General features: G+C 47.9%; 1 protein-coding gene across 1 annotated transcript in view; it reads right to left on the reverse strand.

Moving 5' to 3' along the window:
- Nucleotides 1-9,594, reverse strand: part of LOC147709632 (uncharacterized) — a 41,727-nt gene extending 32,133 nt beyond the window's left edge. The window contains exon 1 of the mRNA XM_086926060.1: nucleotides 9,522-9,594. Within this exon, the coding sequence (XP_086782186.1) occupies nucleotides 9,522-9,594 (73 nt within the window). The remainder of the gene's footprint in view (nucleotides 1-9,521) is intronic.
- Nucleotides 9,595-19,256: the final 9,662 nt, after the last annotated feature.

The following is a 19,256-nucleotide window of genomic DNA, read 5'->3' on the forward strand; positions in this document are numbered from 1 at the left end:
ACGAGAGACTGAAGGTAGTACTACTAAAGTCCTAGGACTCTTGGATTCACTTCACTTAGTCTGTGAGAGGCACTTAGTGTTGAAAACATTTGGGCATTTACACTTAAAGGAAGAAAATGGAACTAAACTTTCAGGAAAACAGTCAACGTTAAACCCCCACCCACCAGGCAAGCAGTAAAAAACAGGTATGCTCAGATAAAGTTTGAAAAAGTATATTTATATCCCTAACAAAATAATCTCCCGCAAGACCCTCCCTAACCCCAACGATTGTCCTTCAAAAGTCCCCAAAAACCCAACTCCCAATTCCCACCCCCCAAAAGTCTCTAAAAAAGGGGCAAGGGACACTATGGGTGGATGCTGTTAACTTTTTGGGCCAGGGCATCATGCTCCTCGCGGAGCAAGGCGAGCTCCTGCTGAAGGCGGGACACCATCAGGGTAGTGCGGCGCAGGCGTGCCTTCACTGCCTTGCAGGTGCAATGCCTGTGAGAGGCAGCTGTTGGCCTTGCTGCTCGGCGGTGGCGTTTGCCTTTGGCAGCCCGGCTCAGTCTGGGTGGACCACTGTGCTGGGTGGCAGCCCGTGGGTCCACGGAGGCCGATGCAGACGACGTTGTTGTAGTTGTCGACTGCACACTTTCCACGTCCTCCAGGGCCACCAGCCGCCGATATTCCGCAACAGTGGCCTCGATCCTCCGTTGCCGGGCCGCTCTAGCCAGCTCCTTCCTCCTTGTTCGTTTGGAAGGAGAACCTATATGAAGAAAGAAAGACATAGTCTGTAACCAATGCTCTTTAAGATTAACTCAATCATTCAGCAGAAATTTGTGTTGCAGTACAACTAGCAACTTGCAAGCGCATTACATAACTATTGAGGCCAGTATCTATCTAACCTCACACTTCTTCATCCTTGCTCTAACATTAGTGGGAGTTTAAGGAACAAATTCTACGAGCACTGTGGACTTCCATTGGAGTCGACTATGAAAGTACACCAGTCTTATTCTTCTTCTTATCTCTTGTTTTGGAAAATTGGTACGTTATTTTCTGCAAGCCGGCATAATGCCAGCGCAGTAAACTTGCACCCGAGAAAAAGAGACGCACGCCATGAGGAGTGACCTAGACTTGCGTTGCCATTGCGTTACTGTACCCGTCCAGTACATGCAGGTGGTGAAGCTCTTACTTTTCTATTACGGGTGGCACTGAGAATACTCTGTTACAACTCAAGGGCTACTGCTTAATTAATTTAACTTTCACCCTACAGTGGAAATGAGTACTAGAAATGGAAAATTGAAGAAGATAAATAATCTGATTATCTATCACTTCACATGGGATGTTTTTGCTTATATATGGGATGACTTTAGGTGCTTTGCTTTTTATTGAGTGACCAGTGATACATCCACACATGAATGACTGAGTACTACTAAACTTATTAAGAGAGGTAGGGAGTGGCCACCATAATAACCGGATCTATGCAGTGCTTGCAATACAAACTACTGCTACTATTTATGGTAGTATTTGGACAAAATTAAAAGTTCTTTTCCTTGCCTTTCCCACACTGGAACGGACGTGCGGGTGCAGTGTTACATGCTCTTCAAAGTTACACTTAGTTCATCCACTGACCGTCTACTCTCTCTAGATCATGGGTACTCACAAACTTTCTCTCAGGGGCTACATTTACAGTGTAGTTTGGGGCCGAGGGCCGCACTGGTGGGGGCGGAGTCAGAGGGGGCGGGGCTAAAGCAAAACGATAACTTGTGACCATGAGGTTGCACACAGGTCCCTGCAGCAGATGCCCTCATCCACTGAGCCACCAGACCCAGCATTTACATACATCTCTCTCCCTCCTGCTCTCCCTCCTGCCCTCCCTCCATCTCTCTCTCCCTCCTGCCCTCCCTCTCCCTCCCCCTCTGTCATCTCACTGTGTGTGTGTCTATCTGTGTCAGCCTTCAGCCCGGGTTGAGACCGCTTCCTCAACGCGCACACACAGACAACAACACCAAAGTACTTAACAGGTCTTTAAAAGACCATTAACATATTATTGAGGCTTTGTTTGTTTTAGCGCCCCTGCTTCTCCACCCTGACAATGACTGCTTGCCCGGCCCCACAGAGCAGAGGCTTTGTTCTATTTCACCTCTTTGTGGCCTTGCATCTCCACTCTGCTCTGTGGGGGCCGGGGGAGCAGTGATTGTCAGAGTGGAGATGCAGGGGCGCTAACAGGTGAAATACAAAAAAGCCTCTGCTCTGTGGGGGCCGGGGGAGCAGTGATTGTCTGCAAGGTCTGCGCACCGCCAAGGAAGGCTTGCCGGGCCACCACCGGCCCGCGGGCCGTACTAGGAGTACCCCTGCTCTAGATACACATATGCTATCTAAGAGTCAGATAGTAGCATGATCCAGGTATATGGACACATACAGTTTCTGTGTCACCCACCCAGGCTGTTGTCCTTCCACCCATCATTGCTTCATCATTCACCCAGCCATGCATCTCATATTCTTGCCTTCCCAGCTAGTCTTCAATCTCAATAAGTAAGGAATATATAAGAGCTTACCTCTGGCCGCCACCACCACCGTCTCAACTCTCACAGCCGCCGCCTCCTCCCCTGAAGAATCGCCCTCCGCCTCCGTGTCGAGCACCACCACCTCCACACTGGCCCCGCCACCAGATGTTCCACCTACAAAGTACATTTAAGAATGTTAGAATAAAGCACTCACTAGTCACTAGTATTTGGTCTAGGAATGAAGACATGTGAAAACAATGTAATTTGTGACTGTCTATGTTAAAGTTAAAAAAAAAATGTCCCTTTTTCCAGGGAAGGTTGTCTTGCTGCACTTTTTGGCACAACTGATGAAGGCTGTTTTTTTAACACGCACCATTTTTCTCCACACAGACAGAAGATGGACTTCTAACAACAAGATCAAGTTGAAACCAGGTGAGAGCTCGGCTCGACCACAAGAAATGTCTTCAATTAATCGTCAGCACTAACCACTTTTCCATTATCAGTTAAACGTTTAGTTTTATTATGACTTGATTTTAATAAATGTGTTTACTTTTAATAAAGCTTTTAAACTTAAATACAATCTGTGTTTTTTGGTCCAGACTAGAGTGACTGAGCAAAAGGTTTTGCAATTTTTGCAAGCATGAGTCCAGATAGAACACTTCAAAAGACATTATGGACAATCCCAGAGGACTGCACTAAGTTGATAGAGCTATTGCTGACTAGAATCATGGGAGTTTCGCCAACCGTGCAATCTTAGTTAGCTACACAGACAGACTAATAAGAATAATCTAGTAATACCACAGGGAGTCATAGTAGAGGCAGGATAAGAATTTAGATACAGTCTACAAGAAGAGCAAAGACAATTTTGAAAAAAGTCAAATGAGGAACGCTAGGAAAAATAGGTACTAGTCTAAAATGAAAACTTACTGGGGCCAGCAGAGGAGCCCTCGCCTGCCCGATCCTGGCCCTGTTGAACAGCATCCGCCGCCTGCTGCTCCTGTGTCCTCCTCTCGCCCCTGGGGGGAGCTGACGTACAACATGAAAGAAAGAACAGAAAACATGGATGATTGTTGCTTGTCAATGTCAACCAAATCAAACATTTCAAAAGAACAATAACAAAATATTTCCGCGAAATTATATTGATTATGGTTACTTTTCATTTATTTGCGGACCTGTGACTTCGAAAGTCACGTAACTCACTAAACAAAGTACTGAAACGTTCACCTAGGACTGGCAGGCAGCAGTCCGCAGGCAAGACGCAAAGTGACAGACAAACTCCATTGTGATTTCAGTCAGATCAGTGACAACACTAACAGTTGCCTGCTACATTACCAGTCATTTAAATAGTCAAACTATCAATCCACCGCCACTATTTTTCTTATTGTCAGGGTTACAAAGGAAGGGGCAGATTTAAGCCCTTGCGGCTCTTTTGCGCCGTTCTTGCGTGACTTTTGTGACGCAGCAGCTAAACAAAAAAGGGCGCCATGGTGCGGCGTATAATATTATAACAACGTGACGCATTTGGGAGATGCATCCCGTTATAAAGCCCTGCGCCATCAGGGGGCGTTCCGGCGCAAGGGAGGGCATTCCTGCGCTGGAACACATCCTAATAGTGGCTGAGGGAAATCTACAAAATATCAATCAGTCACCTTTAGGACAATGATGCGTCACACAAACCCTGCACCTGCTTGAAGCAGACGTACGGCTTGACCCAGCATTGGGGAGATAGGGTACCCCAGAGCATTGATGGAGCTGCGCCATCGTTGCGACGCAACTCCAGCAGTAAAGCTTCGGTGACGTTTTGGGCCCATGGTGCGCCGCATTGCAAATACGGCGCACCATGTTTGGTGGTGGTAGCGGGCCGCACAATTAATGGCGCATCCCTGCTACTTTGCAGGGATGCGACGGTAATTGCAATTCTGCCCCTTAGGGGCATACTTACTTACGCGTTCTGGCGCATCTCCAGAGATGCGCCAGATCAAATGCGTCACGCAAAACTACCCTTGCGACACGGCAGATGTGCCTCATTTACAATGCGGCGCGCCCTGGCGCAAGGGTAGGCACTTGCGTGACGCATCTCGTCACGTAAGAGCGGCGCATCACTGGAGTCACGTCGCCAACGCAATGCAACTCCAGTAATGCTCAGGGCCACCCAATACTTAACATGCTGTGTCAGTCCTTTCGCCTGCTTCGAGCAGACATAAGGAATTGAATTGACGTAGCAGCGTCGCAGAAGTGCCTGCGTTAAATCTTGTACATTTCACGCAGGCAATTTTGCGAGGCGCACAGCCGCTGGACCGCCCACCCTGCGTACTAGGAACGCACCCATTGTGGTGCAGGCCCATGGCTTTATAACGTGACGCATCTCCCTAGATGCGTCATGCTGTAAATGACTCGCAGGGATGCGGCACGTTTACGCCGCTGTTGCGTCACGCAAGGCAACGTAAACGTGGCGCAAGGGGCTTGTAAATGTAATCTGCCCCCTAGTGTCTAGCATTACGCAGTTCTGTAAAGTACACTCATACATAATAGTTACTCAGGCCAATGAGACCACGAAATAGAAAACAAATAAGCATAGTAGCAACGCCACTGAGAAGGAGAGCAGTGCACCTGAAATGCACAGAAGATTTTGAAATATAATTTAACTACAATGTAATCGTCATCAGCGGCATTATTGGCTTGCTCCATGTAAAAAACAAATATTTGCAATACAACAACACAGAGCAGGAGAAAACATCATAGTAGTGAGTGATTAAATGGCTACTACTACTCACCAAGCCCGGGGATCTCCAAGCCGAGCTGGTCCAGCAGGTCGCGCTCGCGGTCCAGGAGGTCCGTCCAGCGATGGGTGACCTGGCTGTAGGTGCGCTGGACCCCGTAGAGGTGGGATATGGCCCAGCACACCTTCTCCCACCGCTTCCGGCGCTCCCGCATGTTGTAGCCGCCGGCCGCGATCCTGCCGCCTCCCGCGATGGTCCTGGGCAGGCGGCGCTGGACGAAGTAGACCAGCGCGCCCACTTCCTCCGGGCTGAATATCTCCCGTCGCGTCACCTGCTCCCCCCTCAATCTCCCGCATGCTGTCCTGCCACTGGGTCCAGCACTACTCCCCGCCGCCGCTGCGGCCCTCAAGTGCCTGGGCAGCTTCACGGCGCCTGGCTTGACCATGGTCTGGGCAGGTAAGGTAGGAAGAAGTAGAAAATTAAGAAAGAATAGGATAGGGAAGAAGAAAAGAAAAGAGTTTAAAAAAGTAGTTTAAAAGTAAAGAAAAATAGCAGAAAAGACAAAAATATACAGCTAGGAAAAGAGAGGGATAGATAAGAAGCAAAATCGTAAAAAAAAAACTGAAAACAAGCAAAGGATGGCAAAGATACCAAGAGGATTAAACACCATGCCCAGACACAGGAAATGAATGAAAAACAAGATGGCCGGCGCCCGTTCACGAGCGCGAAAGAAAGTTCGCGCGAGATTTTCCTCGCGATCTCGTGCGAACCTGTAGATTTCCCGCGCGATCTCGTGCGAACCTCTACTCGCAATGCGCTTACTGCGCGAGATTATACATAGCGGGCGGAAACGGAAATACGTCACGGAAACAAAATGGCCGCGCCCGTACTCGACCTTGGGGTAAATTCGCGTGTTGCGCTGCAAGCGGCTCGCGAATACTGCAAAAAAACTCGCGAAACAACAAGCCGCAAAAAAAATAAAATGCTCATTCGCACGAATTGGCGGCTTCCGCGGTCGGTTTCGCACGACGCCGCGCCCCGCGAATAGCGCGAAAAAAAACGAAAAACGATTTCAGCAAAAGCAAAAGCAATGAGCAGGTGCAAAAGGTCAACCTCATGATTTGTAACGATTCTTTGTAGTGCTTCCTGAGGGGGCCCTCCAGAATTCGGTTGCCTGCTTGCAACTATTTTGTGTGACCCTGCTCTGACCTTAACTGTATGCCACAAAGGTCCTGATTTACAGCTAAAGGAGCAGACAAGCAGGTGCCAGGCTGGAACTTTAAATTCTTTCAGTGACACATTAATTAGCCCCTAATTCATTATTGTCAGTTGGGGCAGGGCAGGTGTTGTAACTAATTTTGCAACAATGAAAGCACTTAGCAAGTGCAAAAGATCACTAATCAGGGCGCACTAAGGAAGCAGGTGCCAGCTAAAAAAATATTCTGTGACACATTAATCAGCCCCAAATTAATTCAGGTCACTTGAGGCAGGGAAGGTGTGCTTTGCTTTGCCGAAAATAATGTACACTGGACAACCAGAGGGTGTGGTGATGAAACAGAGGGTGGCATGGGTGGGCCAGAGGGTGGCATGAGTAGTCAGAGAGTGGCAGTGGTGACAGAGAGTGGCAGTGATGAAGAAGAGTGTCCCAAACAGGCTGGACATGTAGAAACAACAAGTTCGCAAAACTTGCGACCCGACAGGTAAGTTCGCAAATTGCGAAATTTTAAAAACCCTCGCGAACTGGCAGAAACACGAGCGAACACAAAAAAAAAAAAAAATTCGCGGGAATTCGCGGATTTTGCGGATTGCGAATCCGCAAATCCGCAAAATTCGCGAACGCGAGATCCGCAAAATTCGCCCATGCTTACACTCCACCCATTCCTTCCTTCCTCCCTTTGTCCGAGTCAGTTCTCGGGTGAACATGGGTGGTCTCTGGTATAGGTAAGTGCTCCCCTTCCTTGCTTCTCTCAACAGTCTGAAGGGCTCTAGGCCCCTCTCAGTCGGTCCGCTGGCTCCAGTGGTGAGGCCCTCAGGTTGCACTGAACCTCCTGTGGTGGCAGATTCACCAGTAGTGGGTGGGTCCTTCTAGTGCAGCATGTGGTGGTTCAGCGGAGGCGAGCAGCTGCCGGCTACACCGAAAGCCCCGGAGAAGTCACAGGAGTAGCAGATGCTTATGGCATAAGGCCTCTTCTCAATTCTGCGGATCACTCAGTGTGGGCAGGCTTTGAGGATCCATGAAGGTCCAGTCCTGTCACTCCAGTGAGCCTTTGATCAGTAGCAGTTGGCAATCCTAGTCTGCATGCGTAGTGCTCCGGCTACACTTTCAGGCGACATCCTGGGTCAATGGCACGATCCAGATTGGGTGCGGAAGTCCTCAGTGTCACTGTTGCCAGGTGCTATGTTTGGCACATAGTTCCATAAAGTGATGGCCTCAGATCTTTGGAGCCTGACTTTCTCCATGCCGCATGCAGGGGGGTAAACTTGGCAGGTACCCCTGGATTGCAGTCATTACTTGCTTGGGGCAATCTTGACCACACAGCAGAGTGGCAGTCCATGGTCACATTGTCCACGTTCACCATCAAACATTGGGTGCCACAGGCAGATAACTATCTCTGCATGAGTCGGCCCAGCCAATCGGACGCACATACTCAAGTGTCTTGACAACGACGTGGATAGTACATTGAGACCACCCAGCAAACTTCAACAGTGCCACGGTTCCTCCAGCGGAGCTGCTCAGATTTTTGCTCTTGATCATGCCAATCTCTTAGTTTGCAAGTCTATGTTGGAGAGACAGCTAGCTTTGTAATTTTAAATTTCGTAATCTAATGTTGTATGTCTTGTTAGTATTGTAACATGTCAGGTTTTATATGTTCTTTCATATGTTCCTTTTTTTCTGTAAATTTCAGCCATAAAGAAGTCCTAGTAGATTGGGACGAAACATGTTGGCTGATGGCTTTTTGATTGAAAATAAAAGAAATTATATACCAGTTGTTGGGACATTTGACATCTCTTGTATCAATTGGTTCGATTGGATTATTAAGTTTTCTTGCATATATGTCAAGAAAGGTGGTGCGGTTCTGATATATTGTTGTTCTAGATTGTTTCCTATTTAGGGTAGCGGCCTTGAACAGAGGGCGCTTTCAGGACCAGCACACAGATTCAAACATTTTGATCAAAATATTTTGGTACAATCTTCTAAACTGGTGCTGCATTTGCTGTATATACAACTGTTCGGTTTGTGTATCTATGTTGGAGAGAACCCAGCACCAGGGGCCCCTGTTACAGGACCTTCCAATGGTCCGGTCCAGCGGGGTTGGCACTTTCCTCAGGCAAGACTCCAAGAGTCCCAATAAAAGTTAGCAATTCTTCCTTTAGATCAGGATCCAGTGCTGTCCAATAACCTCTGGGTTACCAGCTTCCTGGCATACACCAGCCCTTGGCTGCCCAGTGGTCCCCTGAGTACTCTGTTGAGTAACCGATCTTCACTTGAGCGGCCATTGGAACTGGAACAAGTGGGTCAGCGGCTTCCACTTTTATACAGTGTTGGCAGACAGGGTGGTGCATTACCCGTCTACCTTTTAAGGAACAGTTTGGGTCGGTTCCCTTTACACGTGTCTTTCACAGGCAGTCGTAGAGAGTCAGCCTTGGTCTTGAGTGATGCTTATCACAGCAAGGTTGTCCCCATGCTGGAGCACCCACATCAGAGGCCCAAAGAGGAGGGAGCGGGCTGCATCTTGACTATCAACAGCCACATGTAAGAGTGGTCAGGAAGAGCCACATCTAAGGGCCCTTCATACCCTGACAACAGACACTGCAGTTCTACCCTTCACCCTCGCCATCCACCACCCTGCATTTCAAGGAAAACTGATCAGCAGCTCTCTGCATCAGAAAGGCAAGAGTAAGCCAATGATGCATAGTGGTTAATAGGTGCGGACCAGCTATGAAGGCACAGACGGTTCGACCCACTTTGGAGCTTTTTACGCATAGTATGGCCTGAAGGATGTTGAGCATCAGTGCCACCCAAACAATGTTTTTCCTCAAGAACAGATTATTTCTTTGTCACAACGGCTGACCAGAGAAAAGTAACAGAAAAGAAGATATTTTTTTCCAAAAGGTGCTCGGACCATGCCGCAAACCCTCCCAGGGTATGATATAGGAGCGGCGAATGCTCGGCAGCGGGACATGGTTCTTCTCAATGAATGGTGGCTTACCAACACAACTGTTGAGAGGCGTCCATAGGGACGACTGAATGGTACATCTAACTGAATGAGGGGCTTGTGGACTCCTGATCAAGCACGACAAATACAAGAGCTACACAGTGTAATCAGAGCTTCCGAATCTAGCAGCGGGGTACCATAGTAATGCCCCAGAAGCTCTTCCAGGAACATGGTCGTAAACTATCACCATGTAGATACTAAACAGAATCAGAACGACCAGGGAACTTTAATGAACCCCACAACTGACCCTGATGGGAGTGGAGTAAAAACCAACACCACAGACAAACTCCCATGTCTGCAAGTACAACACCTGAGACCGCCAATCTGCAATACTGGCAATTCCTACTAAACGAAGTCTATAAGATTTGGATAGCATCCCAGAGCTGGACTTAAAAACAGTGCAATAAAGTGGATACACTACTGAATTGGCTTAACAAGAAGGGGGGGCAGAGCAGTTATCTGGCAACTGTAAGGGGAAAGAGTGGGCAAGCGATTACAGACCCCACCCACTCCAATAGCCAGAGGATTTGCTGGGTTCTATCAAGTCTGATTGTGCCCCAGGAGACTTACGGTGACAGTCGTTGGCAGCCCTCTTGCAAATCTTCCAGTGGCTGCACTCTCAGACAGAGAGACGGCCTAGACCAGGTACTTATAATCAGGACTACTGAAATTATGTGATTACACATTCGCCACATAATCATCTGCCACATAATCTGCAGATTTTAACCCAAAAATTATTTGTTTCTAGCTCAAACGGTTCAAAAGTTACTAAAAGCGCAGCAACACGGGTTTCCGCACAGTGAAAGGCCCTTTGCAAAGCTGGACTGGTCACCTTTCTGTTGCTTATTCCTAAATGTGAGTGTTAAACCAGTACTAATGAGGTGCAACCAATGCCAGACAAATCCGGCAGCATGCAAACAAGTTGATCCGACGTAATGCTGATCAGAAAGAGTATTCAGAACGAACAGCAACTAGGGGCAACTATGGATCAGCTTAAAGTTCGAACACATCAGGAAAGCGAGCAACAAATTAAAATCCCACTGTGATTTGATGATTGGGGAAGTGGAGAAAATGAATGTGTGATGATATCACGAATACCAACACAACGTGGTATTTTACATCGCAGTGTTTACAACGCAAGTCGTTACATGGACTTGATTTGGAGGGCGCTGGACTTAGGAATAGTGTGAATTACTATTCCAACTCCAGTCTACGTACAGTAGGGAAGGTGTTGGAATAGTAATTCACACTATTCCTTAGTCTAGAGCACCCTCCAGTGCAAGTCGACGTAATGACTTGCGTTGTTAAAACCACGATGTAACCATTACGCGTTGTAATGGCTGCGTGGAAAAGGATGTTTCTCGGAGAAAATTGGGTCAACCACTTCAGAAATCTCACAACCATAGGAAACTTAAATAACAAAGGCTGATTTGGTACACAAAGAAAAGCCGAAAGGGTGTTAAATAGTACATTTGATAAACATGCAAGAGAAGAGCCACTAAGTCATGAAATGCGGACTAGTTAGATGGACATTGAGCCGCCAAATTGGCACCTACGCTTCAGCAGGTAGGTCAAATGGTTCAGATTGCCGCACTCTTTCGCCAGGCAGAGGTATCTGAAGACGGCGGTGCCGAAGAATCAGATGAAGAACCTGCCCATTTATTGCGAGAGGAGGTCAACGCTGATTGGAAGAGGAGGGAACAGTGACAGGTGGAGCAGATCCAAGTAACGCAGCCTTCATGTCCACCAGCACGGTCTGTGAACAGACCTGACACAGCTTCTCAGAACCAGAAGAATCAGAGGGATGGGAGGAAATGTGTAGTGAAGATGGAAGTTTCACCTCAGAATGAACATACCTCCCAGGGCTCTCGGCAGTGCGACCTACAGCGCCCAGAACTATGGGCAGTGAGTAGTCTCATGAGTGGCAAAGAGGTCCACTGGAGGACTGCCCCAAAGGGTGACGACTAAACCACCAGATGTCACAAGTGGTAAGCAAAATGGTGCGGAGACCAACTCCAGTGCTCATTCAGGTAGCTGCAACATATTGTGAGCCTGAGCCCAAGACCACAGTCTCAAAGCCTCCAGACACAAGGGACAACTCAATGGCAACCTGCTTGTTGGAGTACCCCATCTCCAACGTGTCGTCTGACAGTACGTCCACTGACCGACTGCAGATGGAGGACAGGAATATTTCAGGTGCCAGGCATACAGCCCAAGGTTCAAGCAGGTTGATGAGAACTGTGCTCCGAAGGAAACCAGAGCCCTCTAATTTGTAGCGAATCTTGACGACTGTCCTAAGGGGGAAGCATTGGTAACCAGGTGGTCCAAAACCAGCCACTACTGTAGATCTCGAGCTGCTTCAGAAAAAATATGGATCTTGTCAGATGAACTCCCAGGTCTGGGCCATCTGTAAGAGGCCACTCCACTGGTGTGCCTCAAAGTGTGATCAACCAGTAAAATGCATAACAGGTGAGCAGGCCCAAAAGGATTGTCAGGGCCGGAAGAAGAGCTCCCTTCCCAAACATCAGGATTATAGCTTCAATGTCTTCAACCTGCTGGTTAAAAAAAAAGCCTTGAGGGAGAGTGTCTAGCTCCCCTTATACTATTTTTCCATGCTCTCAGATATGGAATGTGGCAGGCAAGATTAAGTTAGCACGTATAGTCTTAAAAAACTAACTTGAAACCCTACGACTCTGGAAAGTTCACTCCACAGGAAGGGGAGGCGAGCGGCCACCATAGGATGGGAGGCGTGCGGGCACCCTAGGAAGGGAAGGCAGACGGGCACCAAATGAAGGGCGGGCAGGCTCCACAGGAAGAGGAGGCGGGAGGTGGGGCATATGCAGGTAGATTATTTATCCATCGGAGAGCTCTTTGCCAAAGGTAAGTTACTAATTCTTCTGATGCACATTGGTAACTGAAGATTCACCTTGAATCAGAACACGAGCAAACATCCCTGCCTAGGAGGGCATTAATCAGGAGAGGAAAGGAAGTCATGAAGTACTGAGCAAGGAAATGGTCCTCTCTGCATGCTTGAGATAAAGCAATACAGTAGAGCCTGTGAAAGCCTAGAGAGATGCCTATGTGGCTGCCTGGAAGATGTTGCTGACAGGAACACCGCAAGTCAAGGCCATAGAAGCAGTATTAACTCTTGTGAATGAGACCCAAGGCCCTCTGGAGCATTCTATTTGACAGAGCATACGTTTTATGCAGGGAACAACCCACTGCAATAAGGGTATTTTTTCAGACCACCTTTTCTTCTCTCGCACCAGCCAACACAACAAAAATGATCATCGTGGTAGTCCGTAGTCCTATCAACAAAGTAAAGAAGGATAAACTATGGGTGCAATTGGTACAATCTTGCCTTCTCTTTAGATGGATGTGGTGGAGAAAAGAACTCTGGGAGCGTGCTGGACCGCCCTACGTGGAAAGGGGACATTTTTGGTGAGAAAGATTCACAGATTCTAAGAACTAACTTGTCAGATGTTGAGACCCGAATGTCCCCTGCATGGTAAACAGGCATGTTCCCCTGTCCCGAGTGCAGGTATCTAGTATCCAGTCTTTTTACTTTAGTCCTGTTGTCACGTTAATCTAAGTATGTGCACTAAGGCCTAGGCCTGCACCCGACTGTTAAGAGGTCCTAGACGTGTTCTGTGACCTGGAGGGGCACACCAAGCGTGTCCTTGTTTGTGACAGAGGACTTCTCTTCCTGTCGTTCGGTCTACTAAACACAGCCATGGTGGCAGCATGCAATGGTTTAAAGATCACCAGTCTAGCCAGACCTTTTTACCTGGATCACTAGAATGGAGACTTAGAGCCCGATTCACAGAATGAACTTAAGACTAAATCCTAAACTTACTACTATTTGGTATTCACAGAATGCACTTACTACTTTCGGGATTCACAGAGTGAACTTACTACTTTCGGATTCACAGAGTGAACTTACTACTTTCGGGATTCACAGAATGAACTTACTACTTTCGGTATTCAGAGAATAGATTTAAGACTACTAACTTTACGTCCGCACTCGGGCTGGAAATTCCGGCCCAGAGGCGGAGCTTCTGGCTTGGGGGCGGAGCTTCTGGCCTGGAGGCGCAGCTTGCAGCTTAGAGGCGGAGCTTCCTGCTCAGAAGTGGGGATTTAGCCATGGCTGAAATCTCTACCTCTGTGCCGCAAGCTCCGCCTCTGGGCTGGAAGCTCCGCCCATAAGCCAGAAGCTCCGCCTCCGGACCAGAAACTCCGCCTCCGGGCCGGAATTTCCGGCCCTAGTGCGGACGTAAAGTTAGTAGTCTTAAATCTATTCTGTGAATACCGAAAGTAGTACGTTCATTCTGTGAATCCCGAAAGTAGTAAGTTCACTCTGTGAATCCTGAAAGTAGTAAGTGCATTCGGTGAATACCAAATAGTAGTAAGTTTAGGATTTAGTCTTAAGTTCATTCTGTGAATCAGGCCCTTATTGCCCACACTTGTAAAATTCTGCTTTTATGCACTTGCCCAGGCGGTAGCTGCATCATATCAGTGAGTCAGAGTAATGGTCCTCAATGGGATCCATGCTCTCCAGCTGGCCTTGCCCATGACAGAAAGATGATTGAGCTGATGCATAAACTAGGACTCTGGCTTAACTCTACATGGTTTGTTTTTACAACACCGTGACACAAGTAAACTCAGATAAATGCACCAGTGCTTGATTGCGCAAGACCGGGTACTGTAGCCCTCCAGGACCCCACCCAATGCATAGCTGAAGTGGCGTTAATGCTTTTGGGTTGCTAACAGTCCTCCAAACAGGAAATTAGACACGCACTGGGTATCTGAGAAGCCCAATTTCACTCTTTACAATATGTCAAACACAAAATGCACTAAGAAAAAGATTAACTTATAAGCCTTTAGTACAGTCTCCTCCTGTTGCTTAGCAGATCTAAAATATCTACATAGATTATAAAAATAGCAGAAATTCGTGTTGCGAACAATACAAATAAAATGAGAATTTCTATCATAGTTAAAATGCCATCTAGCAACCTAACACCCTAAAACCTACTTCTCTGTACATTACACTAGAAGACCATGGAACACTGTAACATGCTATTTTGAGTGTCTAGGAGAGAATCAACGCACTGCATACCTGTTTACAGCATGCTGTAGTTGTCACTCTGCCGGCCATACGCTTGACCCCATCTTCTCCGCAAGCTCCCACGTCTCCTTCAGCCACACCACCGAACTTCATTGGACCGACCATGGCTGTATCCACTTCACCTTCCGGAAATCCCCCACGCACCACCACACCCAACAGATCCCTCTCCGCTGCTGGTGCAAAGTCACAGAAGACCAGCTAACCACCACCCTTGCCCGGAAACCACCCGCTGACCCCACCAACCCAGACACTGCCGCCCGTAACCTCAGACAGTGGATCGACGACTGCGCCAACACTCTTGCCCCGATCAAAAAGCCCTCCAATAGACACACCAACAAGAAAGCCAGCTGGTTCACTGAAGACCTCCAGGCCTCCAAACAAACCTGCCAAAAACTAGAGAAGAAATGGCACCGTGAACAGACACCGAACAGTTACGCAGCCCACAAGAACGCCACCATCACCTCATCAGATCTCCTAGAATGGCCTCCTTCAAAGAACGCCTAGACAACAACGCACACAACAGCAAAGAGCTCTTCAACATCGTGAAGGAACTCTCCAACCCCAGCTGCAACACCAACAACATCCCACCTTCGGAAGACCTGTGTGACTCCCTTGCCACCTTCTTCCATCGCTATATATTGCAGACATTCACGACAGCTTCAACACCATGACTGCCCCGACAGCAACTGAGACCTCCGGCCCCACGGCCACTACCCGCACCAATCCCCTGCTCACCTGGACCAACATAAATGACAACACCGTCAAAATCATGAACACCATCCACTCCGGCTCTACGTCAAACCCATGCCCACACCACATCTTCAACAAAGCCAGCACCGCCATCGCACCCCATCTCCGCAAAGCCATCAACATCTGCTGCGAGACAGCGACCTTCCTGGAGAGCTGGAAGCATGCCGAGATCAACGCCTAACTCAAAAAACACAAGGCTGACCCTAAGGACCTCAAGAACTTCCAACCCATCTCCTTGCTCCGGGCGAAGGTCATTGAGAAGACAGTCAACAGACAACTGACCCGCTACCATCGAGGAGAACAGCATCCTGGACCCGTCCCAGTCCGGGTTCCGCAGCAACCTCAGCACCGAAACCACCCTCATCGCCACCACGGATGACATCAGGGCCCTGCTGGACAACGGCGAAACCACGTCCCTCATCCTCCTGGACTTGTCAGCCGCCTTCGACACCATCTGCGACCGCACCCTACGCATGCGTCTCCATGACTCTGGGATCCAAGACAAGGCTCTGGGATGGACCACCTCCTTCCTCTCCGGCAGAACCCAGAGAGTCTGCTTCCCCCCTTTCCGCTCCGAAGCCACCAAGATCATCTGCGGTGTACCCCAGGGCTCATCCCTCAGCCTGACATTGTTCAATATCTACATGGCACCGCTCGCCCACCTGCACGACCTCAACATCATCTCCTTCGCCGACGACACCCAGCTGATCCTGTCCCTCACCAAGGACTCCTCACAACCAAAATCAACCTCCATGAAGGAAGGAAAGCCATCGCCAAGTGGATGAAGAACAGCCGCCTGAAGCTGAACTCGGACAAGACAGAAGTCCTCATCCTCTGCCCCACCCCCTCGGCCTGGGACGAGTCCTGGTGTCAAACCGCACTGGGAGCAGCACCAACATCCACCGATCACGCACGCAAACTGGGGTTTATCCTAGACTCTACTCTCTCCATGACAAAACATGTCAACGCTGTCTCGTCCTCCTGCTTCAACACCCTCCGCATGCTCCGCAAGATCTACAGATGGATCCCCACCAAAACAAGAAGAATGGTCACCCAGGCCCTCATCAGCAGAAGGTTGGACTACGGTAACGCCCTCTATGCTTCCCCACAGCCACATCGCACCCCACCTGTGAGACCTACACTGGCTTCCTGTCAACAAGAGGATCACCTTCAAGCTCCTCACCCACGCACACAAAGCACTCCACAACACCGGACCGGCATACCTCAACAGACGACTCACCTTCTACACCCCCACCCGTCAGCTCCGCTCCGCAACCTCCCCACCGTCCCCCCGCATCCGGTGAGTGACCTCCGGTGGCAGATCGTTCTCACACCTCGCCGCCAAGACCTTGAACACCCTCCCCATCCTCCTACAGCAGACCCAGGACCTGCTAACCTTCAAGAGACTACCCAAGACCTGGCTATTCGAGCAGTAACAGCATCCACCTCACCCCTCCAGCGCCTTGAGACCCTCACAGGTGAGTAGTGCGCTTTACACATGGTTTGATTGATCAGCAGTCAGGAGACAGTGTTCCCTTGAGAGGAAAACACACAAGCTGTAGCTTTTCCCCTCCAGGACTTGGCTGGGTATCAGCTTTCAGTGAATAATGAGATATGGAGCATCACAGCAGTCTGAAGATCGTCTGGCAGTATCTTGCACGGTAATCTGGGGCAAAGAACCTCCTCCTAAGTGGTCGATTGGAAAGCCTTTAATACTATATCTTATCTAAAACTGGAAGTTCTGACAAAACCTTAGAAAAGTCTCACATAACCTAAGTGTATCAAGATGCTAGTCTTAGACACATTCTTGTAAGCAAATAAAGTAAAACACATCAATTCAGACTACACTGTTTATGTTATTGTACTTGTCCGACCTTGAAATCGAGGTAAAAAGGCACTTGTTCCAGACTGATGTTGCATTATGTGTCTTATCGAGGTCATTGTCTTCACATTAGGGGTCTTGTCACTGTCTGAATGACTTGACACTTTCACAGGCTCTTGGAAAAATAAGGACAGATGACATCTGTGTCAAAGGTAGACATGTCAATGATTCTGCAAAAAATAAAGTCTCTCCCTACCCAAGATGGAGTCTGGCCTTATGGACTGTACGTTGTCCCCGGCTTGTACATCTGAATTGTAACCTCCTATGCAGAGAGATGTATAGGAATTCATCTAGTTTATAAGGAACTGTATGCTCTCAGAACATTAGGATATAGAATTCAATACCTAATATAATTTCATAAAATAGGTCATACACAGTACAAAGCACAAATGGGTACACATAAATCTAACTTCATATAAAGCATGAAAACAAAATAGCAGGAAATAATATAATAGGCTGTCCATGTGTACTTTCTTAAGCCTTTCATGTTTCAATTAATAAAATATTCAAAATATTATAAAATAGAAAAGGCTTAAAAAAAGACATCATAAAAGCATACTGAACAATTATGTCTGTTTAAGAGAGATGCATTATACTGAATATGTTAATTAAAAATAATGTGGCTCAAAAAATACAAATAGTCCTTTGAACCTCTTTTGTGTCACAATACAGTCTTTATAGTAGATGCAGGCCCTGTGCATGTTTCTTGTCTAATCACGAGTTGATGTCATTCGAGGACATTTCAATGTCATCAGGTTCACACACCGCATGCGCGTGGTCATGGAAAAAAAACATTGGATGAGTGGTTGTCATCATCAGCTTGCGCATTAGATGGACCAGCGAACAACTGCAATTCCGAAGCACCCAGTTTTGCTGAGAATACTTAATTTTGAGGCTTGAACGACAAAAGTGACTCAAGCCAATCATCGGTACAAAAAGGGGTAGTGATGGACGGAGCATCTGAATCAATCAAACACTCACACCCAGTCAAAAGATCTGGGTTTAATCCATCACCGTTCTTTAGCCCACTCTGCCACCCCAGTTCAGACCCAGCCATATGCAAATCAGTCTGACCCTGTGCCTCATGGGAACAGTCCAGCCCGAACTGCCAAGCCATGTCTTCCCTGGACCGGAAACAAGCTTCCGAGGACCGGTTTCTGGATTAAACCCAGATCTTTTGACTGGGTGTGAGTGTTTGTACTGCTTCAAGCCAATCATCAGCCTACTCGTCAAAGAGTGATGCTGGGGAAATTGCTCCATCATAATTAGCATCTTACCGTGGGATGCTCTGCTCTTCATGGTCTCTGGTGTGATTGTAACGGCTGCAGGAGCATTTCCACATCTAAGAAAGCCATTTGGGACTGCTCCAGGTGGAGACCAAAGAGGATTTCAGCTGGAATGTTTATGCACCAGAACACAGGCCTTACATGGTGAGCATCCAGTTTGTGAAAAAAGAGCATCCAGTGTTTGCTAACTTTGAAAAACCAAGCATGCCAAATAGTGTGCTGGGGTTTCTCTGCATTTCTGTTCAGCTGGAAACATGTATTCCATGCTAATGATTTCCTTGTTGGATCTTAAACCCCGCCAGCAGACAAGGTCCAATGTTCTTTATAAGGTGCAAAATACCAATTGCTTTAATGAATTATAAAGTCTATGCACAATATAAACAAAATGAGTCAGGTGTTGTGCTTGTAACAGCCTCTGAATCTTCAAAGCAGTTCTGGCTGTCTGCAAGTATAGGTTTCTGCTGCAGACCTCAAAGGGACTTCCTTTTGTAGTAACACAGCAACCAATTTGGTAATTTCATCAAAACGCATGCCTCTCCTATTAATACCAGGCCAAGTGACATTTTTGATTGCATGTTAGGCTGCTGACAGGCACCTCCCGGAGAACATCGGCTAAACCAGGACTCAGAGCTCTTCATTGGTTGCCTATCCGGGAAAGGATCAAATTTAAGGCTCTGTGTATCACCTACAGATCCCTCCAGGGCAAAGGGCCCCCTATCTTTGGGAAAATGCTCTATCCCTATAAAACTACCAGGCCCCTGCGCTCCTCCCAGGGTAACCTGGCCACTGT

The sequence above is a fragment of the Lissotriton vulgaris genome, chromosome 6 (genome assembly GCF_964263255.1).
Source record: "Lissotriton vulgaris chromosome 6, aLisVul1.2, whole genome shotgun sequence".
Taxonomy (NCBI): Eukaryota; Metazoa; Chordata; class Amphibia; order Caudata; family Salamandridae; genus Lissotriton; species Lissotriton vulgaris.